Source organism: Schistocerca piceifrons, chromosome 2, assembly GCF_021461385.2.
Source record: "Schistocerca piceifrons isolate TAMUIC-IGC-003096 chromosome 2, iqSchPice1.1, whole genome shotgun sequence".
Classification (NCBI taxonomy): Eukaryota; Metazoa; Arthropoda; class Insecta; order Orthoptera; family Acrididae; genus Schistocerca; species Schistocerca piceifrons.
In genome coordinates this window covers 1,030,433,177-1,030,453,723 of record NC_060139.1, presented here as the reverse complement: position 1 = coordinate 1,030,453,723, position 20,547 = coordinate 1,030,433,177, and the positions used below count along the sequence as shown (strand labels likewise).

General features: G+C 42.8%; 1 protein-coding gene across 1 annotated transcript in view; it reads right to left on the bottom strand.

The window, feature by feature from the left end:
- LOC124776572 (dehydrogenase/reductase SDR family member 11-like) overlaps nucleotides 1–20,547 on the bottom strand; it is a 38,332-nt gene that overhangs the window by 7,312 nt on the left and 10,473 nt on the right. The window contains exons 2-4 of the mRNA XM_047251618.1: nucleotides 20,153–20,315; nucleotides 14,608–14,737; nucleotides 7,010–7,139 (exon numbers count right to left, since the gene is read on the bottom strand). Of these exons, the coding sequence (XP_047107574.1) occupies nucleotides 7,010–7,139; nucleotides 14,608–14,737; nucleotides 20,153–20,315 (423 nt within the window). The remainder of the gene's footprint in view (nucleotides 1–7,009; nucleotides 7,140–14,607; nucleotides 14,738–20,152; nucleotides 20,316–20,547) is intronic.

The following is a 20,547-nucleotide window of genomic DNA, read 5'->3' as shown; positions in this document are numbered from 1 at the left end:
CAGTCTTGCTTGACCTTGCGGCGAAGATGACACACGCTTTTCCCAACGACTCACCGTGCTTTTGTCCACTGCCAGATCACCGTAGACATTCTGCAAGCGCCTATGAATATCTGAGATGCTCTGGTTTTCCGCCAAAAGAAACTCGATCACTGCCCGTTGTTTGCAACGCACATCCGTTACAGACCCCATTTTAACAGCTCCGTACAGCGCTGCCACCTGTCGGAAGTCAATGAAACTATACGAGACGAAGCGGGAATGTTTGAAAATATTCCACAAGAAATTTCCGGTTTTTTCAACCAAAATTGGCCGAGAAAAAAAATGTGTTGCATTACTTATTGAACTGCCCTCGTATTACTAATGTCTCCCAACGCTTTTTTTCTGTCCGTAAATGAATGCTTATCTCAGAACCTACTGTAGGTATTGCAATACGAGTTTCACTAGCAGAGTGAATTTCGGGGAAGATTTGTGTATATAATTTTTTACTGTTGTCTTACTGTACATATTTAGTGCTACCTGTACGAATCACGACTAAATCGCAAGTTTAGTTACGCCTGAACCCGCACACTAATATCTGCTAACGATAACTTTCCCTTTACAGGGAGTGTAATGCAACCGACATTGAGATCATTGTCTGATTACGTAGCTGTTCGTACTGCTGCACTCTTCTGAACTCTGCATGGTGAACTAGTATCTTCCTATCTTGCAGGCTGTAGGTTCAACACAAATTTCTAAAACACTCCCAGAGCGTCCTTGCGCAACTATAGCAGGAAGATAGATCAGAACCAGTCTCACACATGTTAGACCATGTATTCGTGAAATCAGCTATAAAATTATGAGACAGTTTATGTACGCTGGGTGCATCTGCTTAGCCATTTTGTAAACATCTTCACCGCAATGCCTCTCCATAGCTCCATACACAGCTATTGTTTTCGCTTACTGCAGTCTGCACTTCGCACTTGAAAGCTGTCGACAACACTGCCAGGTGCCAGGAATTTCCTTATGCTGACTTGACTGTTGGAGTATCTTAGTGCTAAAGAATAAATGTACTAAAACTCCATGCATGATGGCGCATTTTTTTCACACAGCTCATCATATTAACAGTCATATCTCTTGAGCTGTGTGTCGTACAATGATATATTTATATAAGTACATTCAGTGGCGTATGTAAATACCGTGTGCAAAATGTGTTTCGAATGTACACACATCAAAAAAAGTTTTGCATCGCCTCGATTCCGAGAGTTCCGGAACCTGCACAGAAAACTGGAATAGAGATCAACATAAAGATCATTTCCACCCTTTTTATTGCTCATGAAAACCACACATTGCATGTTGTATCATCACACAGCGAGACTTTCGGGGGGTGGTCCAAATTGTACACTCCGGTACCTTTAATACCAAATAGCACGTCCTCTTGCATTGATGCATGCCTGTATTCGTCGTGTCATACTATCCACAAGTTCATCAAGGCACTGTTGGTGAAGATTGTCCCACTCCTCAACGGCGATTCGGCGTAGATCCCCCAGAGTGGTTGGTGGGTCACGTCGTCCATAAACAGCCCATTTCAATCTATCCCAGGCATGTTCTATAGGGTTCATGTCTGGCGAACATGCTGACCACTCTAGTCGAGCGATGTGGTTATCCTAAAGGAAGTCATTCACAAGATGTGCACGATGGGGGCGCGAATGGTCATCCGTGAAGACGAATGTCTCGCCAATATTCTGCCGATATGGTCGCACTATGGGTCGGGAGTGGCATTCACGTATCGTACAGCCGTTACGGCGCCTTCCATGACCACCAGCAGCGTACGTCGGCCCCACATAATGCCACCCCAATACAGGAGGGAATTTCCACCTTGCTGCACTCGCTGATCAATGTGTCTAAGGCGTACAGCCTGACCGGGTTGCCTCCAAACACGTCTCCTACACTTGTCTGGTTGAAGGCATATGCGACACTCATCGGTGAAGAGAACTTGTTGCCAATCCTGAGCGGTCCATTCGGCATGTTGTTGTGCCCATCTGTACCGCGCTGCATGGAGTCGTGGTTGCAAACAAGGACCTCGCCATGGACGTAGGTAGTGAAGTTCTGCATCATGCAGCCTAATGCGCTCGGTTTGAGTCGCAACACGACGTCCTGTGGCTTCACGAAAAGCGTTATTCAACATGTTGGCGTTGCTGTCAGGTTTCCTCCGAGCCATAATCCGTAGGTAGCGGTCATCTACTGCAGTAGTAGCCCTTGGGAGGCCTGAGCGAGGCATGTCACCGACAGTTCCTGTCTCTCTGTATCTCCTCCATGTCCGAACAACATCGCTTTGGTTCACTCCAAGACGCCTGGACACTTTCCTTGTTGAGAGCCCTTCCTGGCACAAACTAACAATTCGGACGCGATCAAACCGCGGCATTGCCCGTCTGGGCATGGTTGAAATACAGACAACACCCGCTGTCTGGTGGAGAAACTGGAACTGATCGGCTGTCGGAACCCCTCCGTCTAATGGACGTTGCTCATGCATGGATGTTTACATCTTTAGGAGGGTTTAGTGACATCTCTGAACAGTCAAAGGGGCTGTGTCTGCGATACAATCCACAGTCGTCTGTCTTCATGGGTTCTGGCAACTGGGGCGATGTAAAACTTTTTTATGCGTATAGTTAGTAGCAAAGAGGTAACTAACATAAATATCATGCACAATGGGCATTCCTTCATGTATTTTACTGTTTATGACGTCATAATTCTTGAACTATGTGTCGTGCAATTTATGTAGGCACATTTACCAGCCTATGTGGATACTGTCTGCGTAATGTGTTGCAAACTTTAAACGTCAAGCATGACGCAGCAGTTTCTCAGGCACCTCATTGCATATGGCGTCATACGTCCTGAACTATGATAGATGGGTGGTTCTTACCCCCACAGCGGCTCTTTACGGACAGAATGGCAGGTGTAACAAACTTGGTTGAAATCGGCCATTTGGTTTAGGAGGAGATGTGGGATATACACACATACATTATACATTTTTATAACGTGTGGGTGTTAATGTACAGGGTGTTTCAGAAGTGATGATCAATAACTGACATAGGGAAAGTACTGGCCAAAAGTAGCTAAAACGCTCCAATTAACATGGGTCCTCAAATCGACCGTTGTCGAGATACAACAGATTTTCTGGTGCAGTTCATTGGTGTCTAGAAACATACGGCATCTCTAAACGTAAAAGTGGGTGTTCGAAATGTTGTTCATGCACCTGAATGCAACACTCAACTTGTCTCTCAACTGAGTTGCGAATCCTCTCAGGCAGTCCTGGCGAATTCTGTAAACGCTGGAAGGCTGCTTCATTCCACATGTTTAAGCGCTGGTTCAGTGGGACGGCGTCATGCACGTCTGCAAGTACATTCCGCAGAAAACACATGTACTGCTGTCCAGTTAGTCTCTGTGGTAGAAAGTGTGGTCCAGTTACGCGTTCTCCGTGCAGTCCTGTCCAGATAAATAGCGCTGCTGATGTCGTGTGTGCTGCACTAGGATTGACATCGGCACAAATGTGACAACTATGATAGTTAAAAATAGCACTTGTAGACATAGAGAAAGCTTTTGACAATGTTGACTGGAATACTCTCTTTCAAATTCTAAAGGTGGCAGGTGTAAAATACAGGGAGCGGAAGGCTATTTACAATTTGTACAGAAACCAGATGGTAGTTACAAGAGTCGAGGGACATGGAAGGGAAGCAGTGGTTGGGAAAGGAGTGAGACAGGATTGTAGCCTCTCCCCGATGTTATTCAATCTGTATATTGAGCAAGAAGTGAAGGAAACAAAAGAAAAATTCGGGGTAGGTATTAAAATCCATGGAGAAGAAATAAAAACATTGAGGTTCGCAGAAGACATTGCAATTCTGTCAGAGACAGCAAAGGACTTGGAAGAGCAGTTGAACGGAATGGACAGTGTCTTGAAAGGAGGGTATAAGATGAACATCAAGAAAAGCAAAGCGAGGATAATGGAATGTAGTCGAATTAAGTCGGGTGATGCTGAGGAAATTAAATTAAGAAATGAGACACCTAAAGCAGTAAAGGAGTTTATGCTATTTGCGGAGCAAAATAACTGATGATGGTCGAAGTAGAGAGGATATAAAAAGTAGACTGGCAATGGCAAGGAAAACGTTTCTCAAGAAGAGAAATTTATTAACATCGAGTATAGATTTAAGTGTCAGGAAGTCGTTTGTGAAAGTATTTCTATGGAGTGCAGCCATGCATGGAAGTGAAACATTGACGATAACTAGTTTGGACACGAAGAGAATAGAAGCTTTCGAAATTTGGTGCTACAGAAGAATGCTGAAGATTAGATGGGTAGATCATATAACTAATGAGGAGGTATTGAATAGGATTGGGGAGAAGAGAAGTTTGTGGCACAACTTGACTAGAAGAAGGGATCGGTTGGTAGGACATGTTCTGAGGCATCAAGAGATCACCAATTTAGTATTGGAGGGCAGCGTGGAGGGTAAAAATAATAGAGGGAGACCAAGAGATGAATACACTAAACAGATTCAGAAGGATGTAGGTTGGAGTAGGTACTCGGAGATGAAGAAACTTGCACAGGATAGAGTAGCATGGAGAGCTGCATCAAACCAGTCTCAGGACTGAAGACCACAACAACAACAACACAAAAATACCGTCATGGGGAAATCCAGCCGTATCCGTTAACAGAATACTCCTTACAAATAGGGTATTGCGAGTACGCTGTTGTTGCAGCCGTTGGCAGAAATTCTCTCTAGGAGGGAAAACAGTATTGTTGAGGGCTCGCATTCGCTTGAGATGATATAGGTAGAGTAGCTGCTGATGTAAAATTCGCCACACACTTCTATGAATCAGGACACGCCCTTGGGTAGCAATCCGCTTTGTTGACGTATCCGGGTGTTCATGTACAATGCGTAACACCCTGTCCGCAAGATCGGGTGTTACCGATCTGGGTCGACCTTCTCGTACATCGTGTGTGAAACTCCTGGTTTCTCTAAGGCACTAACCGGCTAAATGCACGCCTGTCGGGGTGCCTACGGAGAGGAAAAGCTCCTTCATATAATCGTGCAGCCTCAAGGTCGCTGCTATTCGCTTTGCCATACATGAAGTACGTGTCAGCGTACTCTTCATTCGTGTATCCTCTGTGTATGGTGCCTTCACGTTCGTAACTGATTATGAGGCCGTAACGGCACAGTGCATGGAGGGGGGAAGGGAAGTGGTTGCGCATCTGTAAACAGATAGTCGATCCCAAACATTGAGAGACCAACCTAAATATCCAGGGCCGTGCAGTTGGTTCCCAACTCGAACTAAAGCAATACCTCTGCAGTGCTTGATCTGCTGACCCATGTTTATTCGGGCTTATTAGTTACTTTTGGCCCGTTTTTTTCCATGCCTGAATTATTGACCATCACTTCTGAAACACCCTGTATATCCATTTTTCAGATAGGCTTTTCTCGCTATTTCCAGTATGCATTGCACCGTATATTCTCTCTACTTTGGACATCGTCTATTATTTTGCCGCCCAAAGAGCAAAACCTAGGTACAACTATTAATGTTTCATTTCGTAATCAAATTCTATTAGCATAACCAGATTTAATTGAATTACATCCCATTAACTTTGTTTTTCTTTTATTGGTGCTCACCATTTGGCTTCTTTTCAAGAAATGATCCATTCCACTCATTGGATCTTCCAAGCCCGTCGCCATCTCTGACACAATTACGATGCCATTGGCAATGTTTTTATTTCTCCTCCATGAAATTTTAACTTAGATTCCACATTTCTCCTCGCTTACCTTTGGTGATTCCTCACCGTAGCGATTGGTAACTCTGGTGATAACACACAAACCTGTCACTCTCTTCGCAACCACTGCTTCCTTGCCATGTCTCGTTTCTGGAATAGTATAGCAACTAATTTATCTCATTCTACGGAACCTCAACCCCATAAATCATGTTTGGGATACCCACTATAGCTGTACTGAGTTCCTCATAGCCCCCACGTCAGTGAAAGTTAACCTTTGTAGGACAAATGGCATTCATTTTGCATGGAGCACATAGAGATCATAAGTAACACCATGGGTGGAAAATTTTCTGGGTGTTATCAAAATCTCCATTGGCGTCATTTGACCTGTACTATAGTAATTTGTATGTGGCAAAGACGCACTATGCTAAAACATTGATTCATCATCTGGAACTATCTTTCATGACGTTATTGATCACATTGATGTGTCTTACACTTCGGTTACGTGCTTTCTGTTCGACCTGTAAGTCTTTTAATTGAACGTTGAGTGGACAGAAAGGAAAGGAACTAATGATGGCCGCGGCATAGGAACTTTATGCAGAATCAGCGGCGACAAATGAAAATGTGTGCCCGACAGGGATTCGAACCCGGGATCTCCTGCTTACTTGACAATTGCGTTAACCACTGCGCCATCCGGACACAGGGTTCAGCGTCATTACGCAGACTATCTCGGCACGCCTCTCGACCAACCCACCTATCCGCAGTCAACGTCCATGCCCTCTGTTTGATTCCCACAGGAGGCTGAACAGAATTGAGCATCCGCACACTGCACATCGAGGTGAATCAATTATATGAATGCGTAGCGTCTGTTCCGCATAAAATCCTCATGCAGCTGATGTCAATAGTTACTTCCCTTTCCTTTCCTATCTCCCTGCTCCGCCTTCAATTTAAGTAAGATGTATCATGGTTGAGGGTTCCGCATGGTGTCTGTTCTTACCGACATATCCGAATGAACAGACACCTTGCATTCATGTCTTTTAATTGTACTGGTGATTTTTTGCCTTGATTTTTGGAACCAGAATATTTTAGGAGATCAGTGTATGCTAGTAGAAACTTTACAATGGATAACTGGAATGCAAGTACTCAGAAAATTTACGAAAAATAGGCTGAAAGAAAGAACAGAGTCGTAACAGTGATGATATGCAAGTATCACTAACGAGAAGGAGTTAGCACACCCCTGCTGGTCCGTTAGACATGTGCCACACACAGTGGATGACTTACCCCAACTCGTATCTTGCTGCCCTTGGCGACCAGGTCTTTCCTCAGCCCTTCGAGGAGTATTTTGACGGCATGCTTGCTGGAGCTGTACATCGCAAAACCGTCTATAAACGGTGGTATGTGTCCCGCAACACTGAAAATTACAGAACAGTTTACAATATTAGAAAAATGCTGCAACATCACAGATGAGTAGCACATCAGTAAATGAGGCCCAATTTTGGATGATCAAACTCAAGTAATAGTTTACCAGTGAAACATACGTCTGCTATTTGTTGCCTATTTCGTAATGTGCTACTTCACCACTCATCTACGCAATCTTTCTTCTATTCCTCCTTTTCCTATCTAATTATCTTACTTTACATGTGGAAAGGGCCTTATCGACCATACGCCTGCTCTCTGAGCCTCTTCCACTTCTGCTTGTCCAATGCACTGTTTGTCCAGTTGCTGTTGCTGTTCATCCTAGTTGTGTCCTCCCGAATGTCATCCCGCCATCTGATTCTGGGTCTCCCTCTTCCTCTCGTTCCATCTATTGTTCTGCTGAATGCCATTCTAGGTAGTCTATTCTCTGTCATTCTTGCTATATGACCTGTCCAATTCAACCTTCTCCTCTTGAGCACTTCGACGATGTTACGGTGTTTGTATCGTCCTCTTAATTCTTCATTTCTTCTTATTCTCCATTGCATGTTATTTTCGTCGTATACAGGTCCAAAAATTTCCCTTAGTACTTTCCTTTGGAATATTATCAGTTTTTCTTCATCTTCCTTTCTAAATATTAATGTTTCACATCCCTATAACATCACAGGTATAATGGTCGATTAATATAAGCGGATTTTGAAGTTACTGCTGAGTGATCTTTTTCATAGAATTTTGATGAAACTAAAAATTGTCTTGTTTGCTGTTGATAACCGGGCGTCTGTTTCTATATCTGTTCTGTTGTTATTAATAAAAAGACTTCCTAAGTACTTGAAGTGGTCAACAGTCTTGAAATTGCATCCATCTACAGTCAGAGGTGCATCTTTTCTGGTTTTCTTACTTATGGGCAGTTGTTCTGCCTTTTCTTCATTAACATATAATCCTGTTTTCTCAGCAATTTTGTAGTAATTTTGCATCTTTCTGATTAATTCTCTTTTGAAACTACTTATTAGTGCTACATCATCTGCATAGGCAAGTCTTGTAATGTTCACATCCTGTAGCTGGATCCCTTGTGGACTGGTTTTAGAAAATTCTCTATCGATCTTCTCTAGGACAAAAATAAAAAAATAGGTGAAATGGCATCCCCTTGTCTCAGTCCAGTGTATACCTTAAAATCTTCAGTTTCTCCTACCGGTGTCTTTATGCGACATAAAGTTTCACCTATACACATTTTAACTAATCTGATTAATTTTGATGGTATTTTAAATTCCTTCATTAATAATCCACAAATAATATGTGAACATCTAAACTGAATTCCCACGCCTTCTCAGTTACTTGTCTTAGGGTGAATATCTAATGTGGATCTGTTTCTGCGGAAACCGCATTGGTAGTCCCCAATCAGTTTTTCTGTTATTGGTATCCCGGGTTCCCGGGTTCGATTCCCGGCGGGGTCAGAGATTTTCTCTGCTTCGTGATGAATGGGTGTTGTGTGATGTCCTTAGGTTAGTTAGGTTTAAGTAGTTCTACGTTCTAGGGGACTGATGACCATAGATGTTAAGTCCCATAGTGCTCAGAGCCATTTGTTATTGGTATCAGCCTGTTTAGTAGGCAGCTCGATAATATTTTGTGAGTGACTGTAATTTTCTACTTTCCTTAAATTGGAACCAGCACATTAATCAGTACTGATGATTTGCCGTATTACAATTGACTAATTCTAGGCAATGTTATTAAGCTTCGTGGCCTTAGTATTTCATACCACTGACATTAATAAATTCCATGTTCTTCACGTTGAATTTTTGTCATATTTTCCAGTGGATACTTTTGTATTCCACCAGATAGCAATCATTAAATGTTCATGCACCGAACCAGGATCATCCTCACTGACTTCTGAAAGTAATAACCTCGACACAGTGTCATAATGAGACCGAAATTCCCTGTGACAACAACGTTGCGCAAAATGCTACCGGTCTCTTTGGTGCATCAAATCATATTAAAAACTCGGGTTTTCTGTCATTACCTCCAGCATATTCACCGTAAGTAACTGCCTGTTGACGAGCCAAGAAAGCTGTAAACACTTCATACGCGTCATAGTTATACACGGTGCAGTAACATTAATGCGATCACCTGTCAAAACCCTGAATAATCACCTGTTGCAGAGCGGACCACTTCGGGACGTGCAGGAATAGAGTGAAACTCTAGAAGGTACTGACTGGGGTATGGAGCCATGTCGACTTGAGTGCCGTGTCCAGCTGCGCTAGGATTCTCGGAGTGGGATCCATGGAGCGAACAGCCCGATCGAGGTGGTCCCGTAGATTCCAGATTATGTTTAAATCCGGAGGGGTTCGATGACCGAGGGAGTACGATAAATTCATCCTGATGTTTCTCGAACGACGCCCGTACACTGCGGGCTGTGCGACACGTTGCATTGTCGTACTGGTAGATGCCATTGTGCCGACGAAAAGCAAACCACATATAGCGATTCTAGGATGGCTGCCGATACTTGTGTTAATTCATTGTGCCTTCCAGAATGATGATATCGCCCAAGGAATGCCACGAGAAACATTCCCCAAACCATAGCGCCTGCAGGGTGTATGCTTTCAGACGTTTCATGTCGTACACGTCAAGGGCGATCTGATTGATAGAACACAAAATGTGATTGGTCCGAAAAGGCCACCAGTCGCCACTTAGTGGGCTCCCAGTTCGGCACAGGCGTGCCAATGCCAGCCTTCGTTGGTGATGGACAGCAGCCTGAGTGGGTGCATGAACCGGGCGCCTGTTATAGACTCCCACATGCAACAATGTCTGCTAAATGTTCGTTGAGAAGACACTGTTGGTAACCCCTTGGCTCATCTAGCAAATCACTTGATCAACAGTCGCACATCTAGTCGCTTATACATAAATCTCTGTCATCTGTGGCCCATAGCGCAACACAGTTGCCTCGATGCAGGTTTTGGATAGCGCCGTTTTGCCATGCACGGTTTACTCTAACCACGGAGGAAGACAAACAATTTACAAATTTAGCCGTTTCGGAAATGCTTCCACCCTTGGCCCGAAAGTCCATGATTGTGCCAATTTGGACGTCAGGCAAAACTCGCCGTTTCCGCATTACGACACGCTTTATATACCCTCCAGTGCCAGAACTGCCAGCTGCCGTCTGTGAGTTGTTATTGCGTTGCGCGCTGACGTCGAACATGAACTATGGTTGACTGGACCGTGTAATTACTGTTATAGTTACTTCTGCTTTGGTCAAACTTCCAAGTTCTCTATTTACTGTGACCCGTTATACTTTCCGATATCACCGCTACCAAGATTCCACACAATGAGGGTTTTACGTACCTTCTATTCTAATAACAAAGAAAGCAGGTGTTGACAGATGTGAAAATTACCGAACTAACGCGAATTCTTTACACACGAATGGAAAAACTGGTAGAAGCCGACCTCGGGGAAGATCAATTTAGATTCCGTAGAAATGTTGGAACACGTGAGGCAATACTGACCCTACGACTTATCTTAGAAAATAGATTAAGGAAAGGCAAACCTACGTTTCTAATATTTGTAGACTTAGAGAAAACTTTTGACAATGTTGACTGGAATACTCTCTTTCAAATTCTGAAGGTGGCAGGGGTAAAATACAAGGAGCGAAAGACTATTTACAATTTGTACAGGAACCAGATGGCAGTTATAAGAGTCGAGGGGCATGAAAGGGAAGCAGTGATTGGGAAGGGAGTGAGACAAGTTTGCAGCCTATCCCCGATGTTATTCAATCTGTATATTGAGCAAGCAGTAAAGGAAACAAAAGAAAAATTCGGAGTAGGTATTAAAATCCATGGAGAAGAAATAATAACTTTGAAGTTCTCCGATGACATTGTAATTACGTCAGAGACAGCAAAGGACTTGGAAGAGCAGTTGAACGGATTGGACAGTGTCTTGAAAGAAGGATATAAGATGAACATCAACAAAAGCAAAACGAGGATAATGGAATGTAGTCGAATTAAGTCGGGTGATGCTGAGGGAATTAGATTAGGAAATGAGACGCCTAAAGTAATAAAGGAAGTAGAGAGGATATAAAATGTAGACTGGCAATGGCAAGGAAAGCGTTTCTGAAGAAGAGAAATTTGTTAACATCAAGTACAGACTTAAGTGTCAGGAAGTCGTTTCTGAAAGTATTTGTATGGAGTGTAGCCATGTATGGAAGTGAAACATGGACGATAAATAGTTTGGACAAGAAGAGAATAGAAGCTTTCGAAATGTGGTGCTACAGAAGAATGCTCAAGATTATATTGGTAGATCACATAACTAATGAGGAGGTATTGAATAGAACTGGGGAGGAGTTTGTGGCGCAGCTTGACAAGAAGAAGGGACCGGAGGGCATTGGAGGGCAGCGTGGAGGGTAAAAATCGTAGAGGGAGACCAAGAGATGAATACACTAAGCATATTCAGAAGGATGTAGGTAGCAGTAAGTACCAGGAGATGAAGAAGATTTCACAGGATAGAGTAGCATGGAGAGCTGCATCAAACCAGTCTCAGGACTGTAGACCACAACAACAACACATGTTAGCACTAATAACTGAGGCGCCATCCTCCTCTCTAGCGGTTAAACATTGCCTTTGAACTGGCTTAAAAGACGTAATAGGACGGGTAAAAACTGTTTGCATCGATATAACCATCAAAATTCTGCATTACGTGCTCTGCTTTAGTGTGCTAAATGGCGATCAGTTTAGCGTTAGGAAAAGAAAAGGCACGAGAGAGGTAATTCTGACGTTGCGGTTAATAATGGAAGCAAGACTAAAGAAAAATCAAGACACGTTCATAGGATTCGTCGACCTGGAAGAAGGGTTCGACAATGTGAAATAGTGCAAGATGTTCGAAATTCTGAAGAAAGTAAGGGTAAGCTATAGGGAGAGACGGGTTCATATACAATATGTACAACAACCAAGAGGGAATAATAAGAGTGGACGTCCAAGAACGAAGTGCTCGTATTGAAAAGGGTGTAAGACAAGGATGTAGCTTTTCACCACTACTGTTCAATCTGTACATCGACCAAGCAATGATGGAAATAAAAGAAAGGTTCGGGAATGGAATTAAAATTCAAGGTGAAAGGATATCAAAGATACGATTAGCTGATGACATTCCTATCTAGAGTGAAAGTGAAGAAGAATTACATGATCTGCTGAACGGAAAGAACAGTCTAATGAGTACATAGTATGAACTGAGAGTAAATTGAAGAAAGACGAAGGTAATGAGGGTCATGAAGTAGATGAAGTTAAAGAATTCTCCTACCTAGGCAGTAAAAAAGACAGTAACGGACCGAGCAAGGAGGACATCAAAAGCAAACTAGCAATGCCAAAAGGGCATTCGTGGCCAAGAGAAGTCTACTAATACCAAATATCGGCTTCAATTTAAAGAAAAAATTTCTGAGAATGTACGTCTGGAGTACAGCATTGCATGGTAGTGAAACACGGACTGTGGGAAAACCGGAACAGAAGAGAATCGAAGCATTTGAGATGTGGTGCTATAGACGAATGTTGGAAATTAGGTCGATTGATAAGGTAAGGAATGAGGAGGTTCTGCGCAGAATCGGATAAGAAAGGAACATGTGGAAAACACTGATAAGGAGAAGGGCAGGATAATAGGACATCTGTTAAGGCATAAGGGAATGACTTCTATGGTTCTAGAGGGAGCTGTAGAGGGAAAAAGCTGTAGAGGAAGACAGAGATTGGAATACATCCAGCAAATAATTGAGGACGTAGACTGCAACTGCTACTCTGAGATGAAGAGTTTAGCACAGGAGAAGAATTCTTGGCGGGCCGCATCAAACCAGTCAGAAGACTGACGACGAAAAAAAAAAGTGACACCATAGAGCACAATCACTCAGAACAGTGCACTGCTCTTTACACATTTACCTTAGATTTACCGATAAAAAACAGAGTGACAGTACGTAATAAGATTTATGCAAGAAACCTCGGCTATTGCGTATATTTGTTGAGCTCTGCCATATTTTAAGCCTCCTTGACGATTGTCAATTGAGAAAACTATATAGTTATTTACAAGTGAGCCTGTCCAGTTTTGACTGTTCCTTCTTTTTGGAGGTTTTTCTTGTATGGATTACTAAACACGATTTTGCGCGTTTAGAGAGTGGTACGTGTTTTCTCTGACACTTCTCCATGAAATGATTTCTGCTGCTATCTCGCACTTATGGCAACAGGTACTCACTAGGTGTGAGAAGCACAGTAAGATGTTCTTCACACCTTCGCAAAAGCAGTACCAAAACTATGGCTCCTGGACTGCAAGCTATTAAAGAGTGTGTTTCGGCTGCCCCGAGCGATGTCGTCTTATGCACCCCGCAATGTTATACCCGGCCTTCGAAAACCAAGCGTGCGATTTTCATATTCTCTCGCCCGCTGCACTCAAACTATTAACCCTACAGAAAAAATGAACACTATCTTTTTGTAGGAAATTTAAAGTACTAATATTTTGTACTGGGCCACGTTTTCGCTGGAGGTCACAGTTCTTAAAGAGAAACGTTCAAAAGTGACCTTCAAACGCAACTAACCCCCAAACCCATCCCTCACCACTCAGGATTTCTAGCATGTTTTTCGTGACACTCCGCTACCACTACCGCCACCATTGTACAAAAGTTTCTGAACTTTTCCCGAAATTCGACCTTTTTTGGAGTCTTTTGATTGGGCTACTGAGCCACCAGCACATTCTCCTACTTTGTTAACGTTATTAATTTAAACGTTCCGCAAGGGTAATGAAAGAAAATGAGTTTTGTAAACGCTACACTAAAACTCATTACGTTGACAATTCGATCCAGACTTAACCTTTACAAGCATAGCAGTTTCTCAGTCAAAAGGCCTGATTAATAAAACAATGTAATTGTTTATGTTAAGCTGTTAAAAGTCACAAGACTTTTAGCTAAAATTACACAAACGTCAGTTTTACCATTTGTAAGTGCTTCACTACACCGGTGGCGTAATAAGGCCAATCAATGAAGACTATAAAAAAGGTCAAATGTGGGAAATAATTCAGGCACTCGTAAATTTCTATACGTGGTAGGAGGGGGTGCCATTAACAATGTACTAGAAACGATGACGGGTAGTGTTTGAGTGTGGGAATGAAGATCCGCTTCAAGGTCATTTTCGTACGTTTTTCTTAAATAACTCGAAAACCACGGCCTCCTGGGAAAAGTATTCCAGTACAGAATTGAATGACATTAAATTTCTTACACAAAGGTGCTACTAATTTTTTCTGTACGACTACTAGCTTGCACTAAGCAAGCGAGAGAATATGAAAATCTTGCACATGGTTGTTGACAGCCAGATTTAACATCAAGGGCTGTGTAAAACAACATCAGTAGGGACAGCTTAATCGCACTGTGTAACTACAGAAACAACATTGTCAGTTGAAATACAGAAATGGATGAAACTATCAGCACGATGCTGGCACAGGACCGGCCACAGACCCACCTGTTGATGTGGATGATGAAGCCGTCGTCGACGCCCCTGCTCAGCATGTCCTGCACGGCCTCCCTGGTGCAGATGCTCAGACCCAGCACGTTCACGTCCAGGATGCTCTTCCAGTCTTTCGTCTTGCCGTCTGTTCACGAAAACAGACAGACGACACAAGAATCGTTACCGTTTTTCTTAAAATTCAGGAAACTTACATCAAGAAACAGTCAGGCAACATATTACTACATCCCACATAGACTATTTCACTTTGCACGCGGACCCACCGACGTTTGTTCTCCTTCTGCGCGATTTTGAATGGTACTTCAAATGGCGGTAAACCATAATGGAACGTAAGGTACCCACCACTACACACCATAACGTGGCTTGCGGAGTGTAGATGTGACTGTAAGTATAGTGCAAATCACAGATTAGAATTGAGGACTCCATCGAATAATGTCACTGAGCGTCCATGGAATGAGATTAATCTGTGCATAAATGGACTATGGCCTTCTTCAGTACGATGTGAGTCGCCGTGGTAGTTAACACAGGATAACAGAATGGAGGTCGAAATGTGAGGAAGTCCCTTCCGTTTTATCATTTTTTACCAAACTGGTCGTGTTTCTTAAATACCGTTGACATCGTTTCTTCTTGAGCATACTATTTTGTTTTTTGCTAACTTAGGAACATTTTTTTACGTCTTTACAGAAACAGTGTCAAATGAGGTTCAAATAATGAAATTTTCACTCTACAACTGAGTGTGGGCTGATATGAAAGTTCCTGTTAGATTAAAACTGTGTGCCGGACTTTTGCCTTGCGTGGGCAAATGCTCTACCACAGAGCTACCCAGGCACAAGAGCTTCTGTGAAGTCTGGCCGGTAGTAGGTAAGATACTGGTGGGAATAAAGCTGTAATGACGGACTGCGAGTCGTCCTGGGGCTGGTCAGTGGTAGAGCACTTGCCAACGGAAGGCAAAGCTCCCAAGTTCGACTCTAGGTCCGGTTAACATGCCACAAAGTTTCGTATCAGTGCACCCTCCGCTGCAAAGTGAAACTTTCGTTCTGGAAACATCCTCCAGGCTGTGGCTAAGCCTTGTCTCCTCCTCAGCATACTTTCTTGCATGAGTGCTAGTCTTAGAAGGTTCGCAGGAGAGCTTCTGTGAAGTTTGGAAGTTTGGGGGATGAGATACTGGACTTACCAACCTGGCTGCCACCCACTGGGGTTGTCGATTCGTGACTGATGTTGCGGGTCTCCTGGTCTGACAGTGCAGATGTCGGCAACGCAGGCTCTGCGATTAACTTGTTGCATCTTCGTTCGGTGTACATACCAGTTGATCAAAAAGTCAGTATAAATTTGAAAACTGAATAAATCACGGAATAATGTAGATAGAGAGGTACACATTGACAACCAAGCTTGGAATGACGTGGGGTTTTATTAGAAGCAAAAAAATACAAACGTTCAAAAAATGTCCGACAGATGGCTCTTCATCTGATCAGAATAGCAATAATTACCATAAAAAACTAAGACAAAGCAAAGATGATTTCTTTAAAGGAAATGCTCAATATGTCCACCATCATTCCTGAACAATAGCTGTAGTCGAGGAATAATGTTGTGAACAGCACTGTAAAGCATGCCCGGAGTTATGGTGAGGCATTGGCGTCGGATATTGTCTTTCAGCATCTCTAGAGATGTCGGTCGATCACGATACACTTGCGACTTCAGGTAACCCCAAAGCCAATAATCGCACTGACTAAGGTCTGCTGACCTGGGAGGCCAAGCATGATGAAAGTGGCGGCTGAGCGCACGATCATCACCAAACGACACGCGCAAGAGATCTTTCACGCGTCTAGCAATACTTTTTTTTGGTATCTAATAAAACCCCATGTCATTCCAAGCAGGTGTATATTTTTACTTCTCTATCTACATTATTCCGTGGTTTATTAAGTTTTCAAATTTATACTGATTTTTTGATCACCCGGTATATGGGGTACGTCTGACAATGGTGCAAGCAGTCTTGAAATCAATCGTGCTTCACCAAAATTCTTTCCCTGATTATTCGTAACCTCGTTTCATACAGACCAGTGGTTTTCAAACTTTTCCGGTCCACAACAAGCTTCACCTAAACATAAGCACTCAGGGCTTCTTTTGTACATGACATTTGACTTGAACTGTGGGATAAATCAATTGAAGTTTAGAAAAAATGAGTAAGAGTATTTTTTTCTTTATTAACTCTTAACGTATCACATTTTATGTTATTACATCTTATTCTTGGAACGATGTCAACGGGAAAAATCAGCTTACTTCTTCGTAAGGTTTCAAATCTCGGCACAAGGTTGCAAATTGCGTCTCGTTTCTCTTTCCCCACGTTCATACGCGATCTGTATTTCGTGTCGATGACTGCCAATGCTAAAAATATACCTCACATAAGTAGGATGTTGCATAAGAAATCAGAACATATACAACCTTGTTATCTTTCTGCTTCACCAAGCTCCAAAACTCAAGCAGTGATGAGGAAACTAACTTCCATTTCATTGTAGAGTCTAAAGAAATATCGATAAGTTAGTTGCTCTTGATTTTCAGTGATAAGTGTCGATGGAAGTTCAGCACTAAAAGTATCTTTCATCTAGTTGTGTTAATGAACTTCTTCTGGAAAGTACGTCCGAAAGCCTGACAAGGTTCAGTTAAATTAACCACAAACATAGACACTCAACTAAAACTCAGTGTCTTCTAAAACGTGTGAAGAGAACGGAAAATGTAATATATATCTTTATCATCCAGCTTTTTACTTCCACAGCGGTAGTTTCTTTCTGAAAGCTGAAATTTTGTCTAAGAGTTGCCAATTGTCGGTATCAGTACGTTAGATGAACTGAGTTTTTCAAAGATGTCACAGAGATACGCTAGCTTCAAAAGAGTCACTGTCTACGAACTTTTCGAATCTCATGCGTTTCTCGTGAAGACAGTAAGAGTCTAGTTCGTTCCTGAGATCACACATACTTTTCGAAACATTACCACGTGAAAATGGACAACTTACATCCTTCAGCAAGGACAGAGAAGTATCACTGAAATTATAGCTGAAGCATTTGAAGCTTCATTCCCGGTAATCTGAATCCTTGGTAGATAGCTCCTTTTACTGTGCCTGGATGCAATACTTTATTTATCAGCAACGCACTCCCGTCAATAAAGAAAGTGTGAACAAGAAATAATAGGGTATGAACTCAGTGAAACTGACGCCTATATTCTATGTAAATCCGTAAAACACTCACGATCTCCATATATTTTCCTAAATAAAAGATTAATCAAATAAAAGCAAACACGTTGATTAAGTAATATTAGTGGACAGTGTTCTGCCTTGAGGATAGTGTACCTAGGAGCAAGCACAGTTTCCTGGTCGGTGTTTCAATCTAGCGTCCCATTTTTGGCTCACACAAAGGAATATCCACTACGGATTGTCATAAGGAATTTCTGGCGTTTCGTACAGTTTTTGTTGTTGTGAAACATGGGGTAGTATTTTGTGCAGCATTTGCAAATATTTTGAGTTATACATATTTGTGTTCGGTATAATATGTTAAATTTGGTAGGAAGATATTTCTAACTCTTCAATTACAGAATTTTATGGTGAGTAAAATTATATTTATTTTTAACACTAGGTGTATAACGTGTTGACGGTTAATCCATATTTTGTCAGTCGTGCACCATCTTGTACCTTGAGTCGGAAGAGGGACTTCTACTATGGAACATGTTTTATTAAGAAATCAACCAAGTTTCTTTAATGCCTCAACAGTTTTACCTCTTTTGGAAATGGAAATTTGTTTAAGTTTCCATAACATCTATTTCAAAATGTATTTAACATATAACAGGCCTTGACAACGATTCTATGAAATGTTTTCGTTACTGATTGTTGACCTATAGTAGAGTAATAATGTAACAGATAGACAATTAAATGCAGTATTGTCAGAAACCTTTTAAAGTGCAATTGAGTAATTGTTCCAAGGTAGATGATCATGTGGTATCTTGGTACATGGTTTTGACATTTCTAAAAACCTAACTTTTCCTGGAAAAGGCTGCAGCACGCATGAAGTGACTGAAATGCGTTAAAATCGTATTACATTGTTGTTCGTATTACAGGGTTGGCTGCAACCAGGATTCTGAAGAGAGATCCACGGTACAACGTTCTCCCCTAGTGATAATTTATAAATACACTGCTCAAAATAATGACTTCGGGCGTCTGCTGTACTGCGTTGAGCAATAATTGAGAAATGGTATGTTATCAAATTATATCTTAATCTTCAACAACAAAACGTCATTCCATCCTGGATCTTTGACATAAAAAGAACTGAAATGTCCGGCAGGTGTCAAAAATAAAATGGAAAAAATCATTCAAGCCGTCATACCGGATGTTTTTCATTGGACTTGGAGAGCTTCAGTAACGTGTATGCCCTCCGCGTGCGTTTATCACTGCCTAAAACTTACGTGGCATGCTCCGTATAAGGCTACAGAGATCGCCTTGTGGCATCCGTTCCCATTCTTCAATGAGAACCCTTGAGAGTTCTTGGGAAGTCTGTGGTGGAACAGGACGACAACGAAGACGTCTGTCAAGGACGCGACGCACGTATGGACGATGGGGCTTTGGCTGGGACTCGCCGCCGGCCATTCCATTACTTCACTGTCCAGGCTTCGTTAGACACCCTTCCTGACGCCACCATACGGACGCTGCCATTAGAGGAATTCAGAGCCATCACCATGTGCAGTAGCCATCACACGGTCCAACGGGATCTGCTCGGTAAGGCGACCATGGACAGCGACAAGATCCGTATGGCTATCAAAGAACCTTGTAAATCTGGAACTACTCACCACGGGGCTTCGCACACTAACACGGCCATCACCTTGCGTCAGACGATACCTGGATTCATCTGTGAATAACACATGTCGCACGTGACGAAGTGGCCAGTTGACACTGAACTGAAGGCGAGCTGCAAGATGATGTCGTGTCAGAGCGGGCTACTCGAACACGACGTCTGGCTCGTAAGGTCCTTTGTCTTAACCCTCACTACAGTCTGGTCGGACACAGCGGCGTCAGTGGTCCTTCCGAAAACGTCTTGCAGTGCATGGGTCTTCATGTGGGGTTGTAATGCTTCGGCGACCGTATCCAATTCGTCTTGTGTACAAACCTGTCTCCCTATAGGGCGTGCATAACCTATGGATGGAGAGGCTTTGGTATCAGCAACAACACGACTGAGTCCACCCTTTTTGGATCAAACAGACTGCCCTTGCAACTTGCACTGCATTAAGGTGTCGTATTGCCTGTGCTTGATTGAATACTTTGTCCAAAAATGACAACTGCCATCTCTGTAGTGCGCTAGAAAACACTGGGACAGTGGTGCTCACTTTCTTCTCAGGACACTGTAATGCATAACTCAGCCAACATATGACCACAGGTGCCTCCTGTATCAAAACAGATTTAACACACCGGCGAAAGATACAGGTTCCTCTAATTCTTTGGAACAGGGTAGATTGGCACTTTCATATGCTCTTAAATAAATGACATAATATAATGCGAAACTCTTACCTATAAGGCTGGTAGTCGGGAATACACCAGCGTTGTTGATGAGGACGTCGACGCCACCCAGGTTGTCCTTGATCCACTTGAAGGCAGCCAGGATGCTGGCTTCGTCGCTCACATCCCCGGCAATCGCGTGCAGTTTCCCTGGCGCGTCCTTGAGCGCCAGCTCCTGTTGTGTAGCAGAAACATCTTGCTATACAGAGCGTATCGAAAGGTATGTTACAAGGCGTGGCGGTTGGTAGGTGGGTACAATGTGACCATATTTCGCTAGTAAACTTACGTTCGAAACCGCTTCGTTTGCGTGCTAGCGTCCCTGAAATGTCGAGGAGGACGAAGACAGTTTGGACAATAAAAGCTAGGCAACGACTAAAGGAGACAAAGTACACTATTGTCAGCAAACA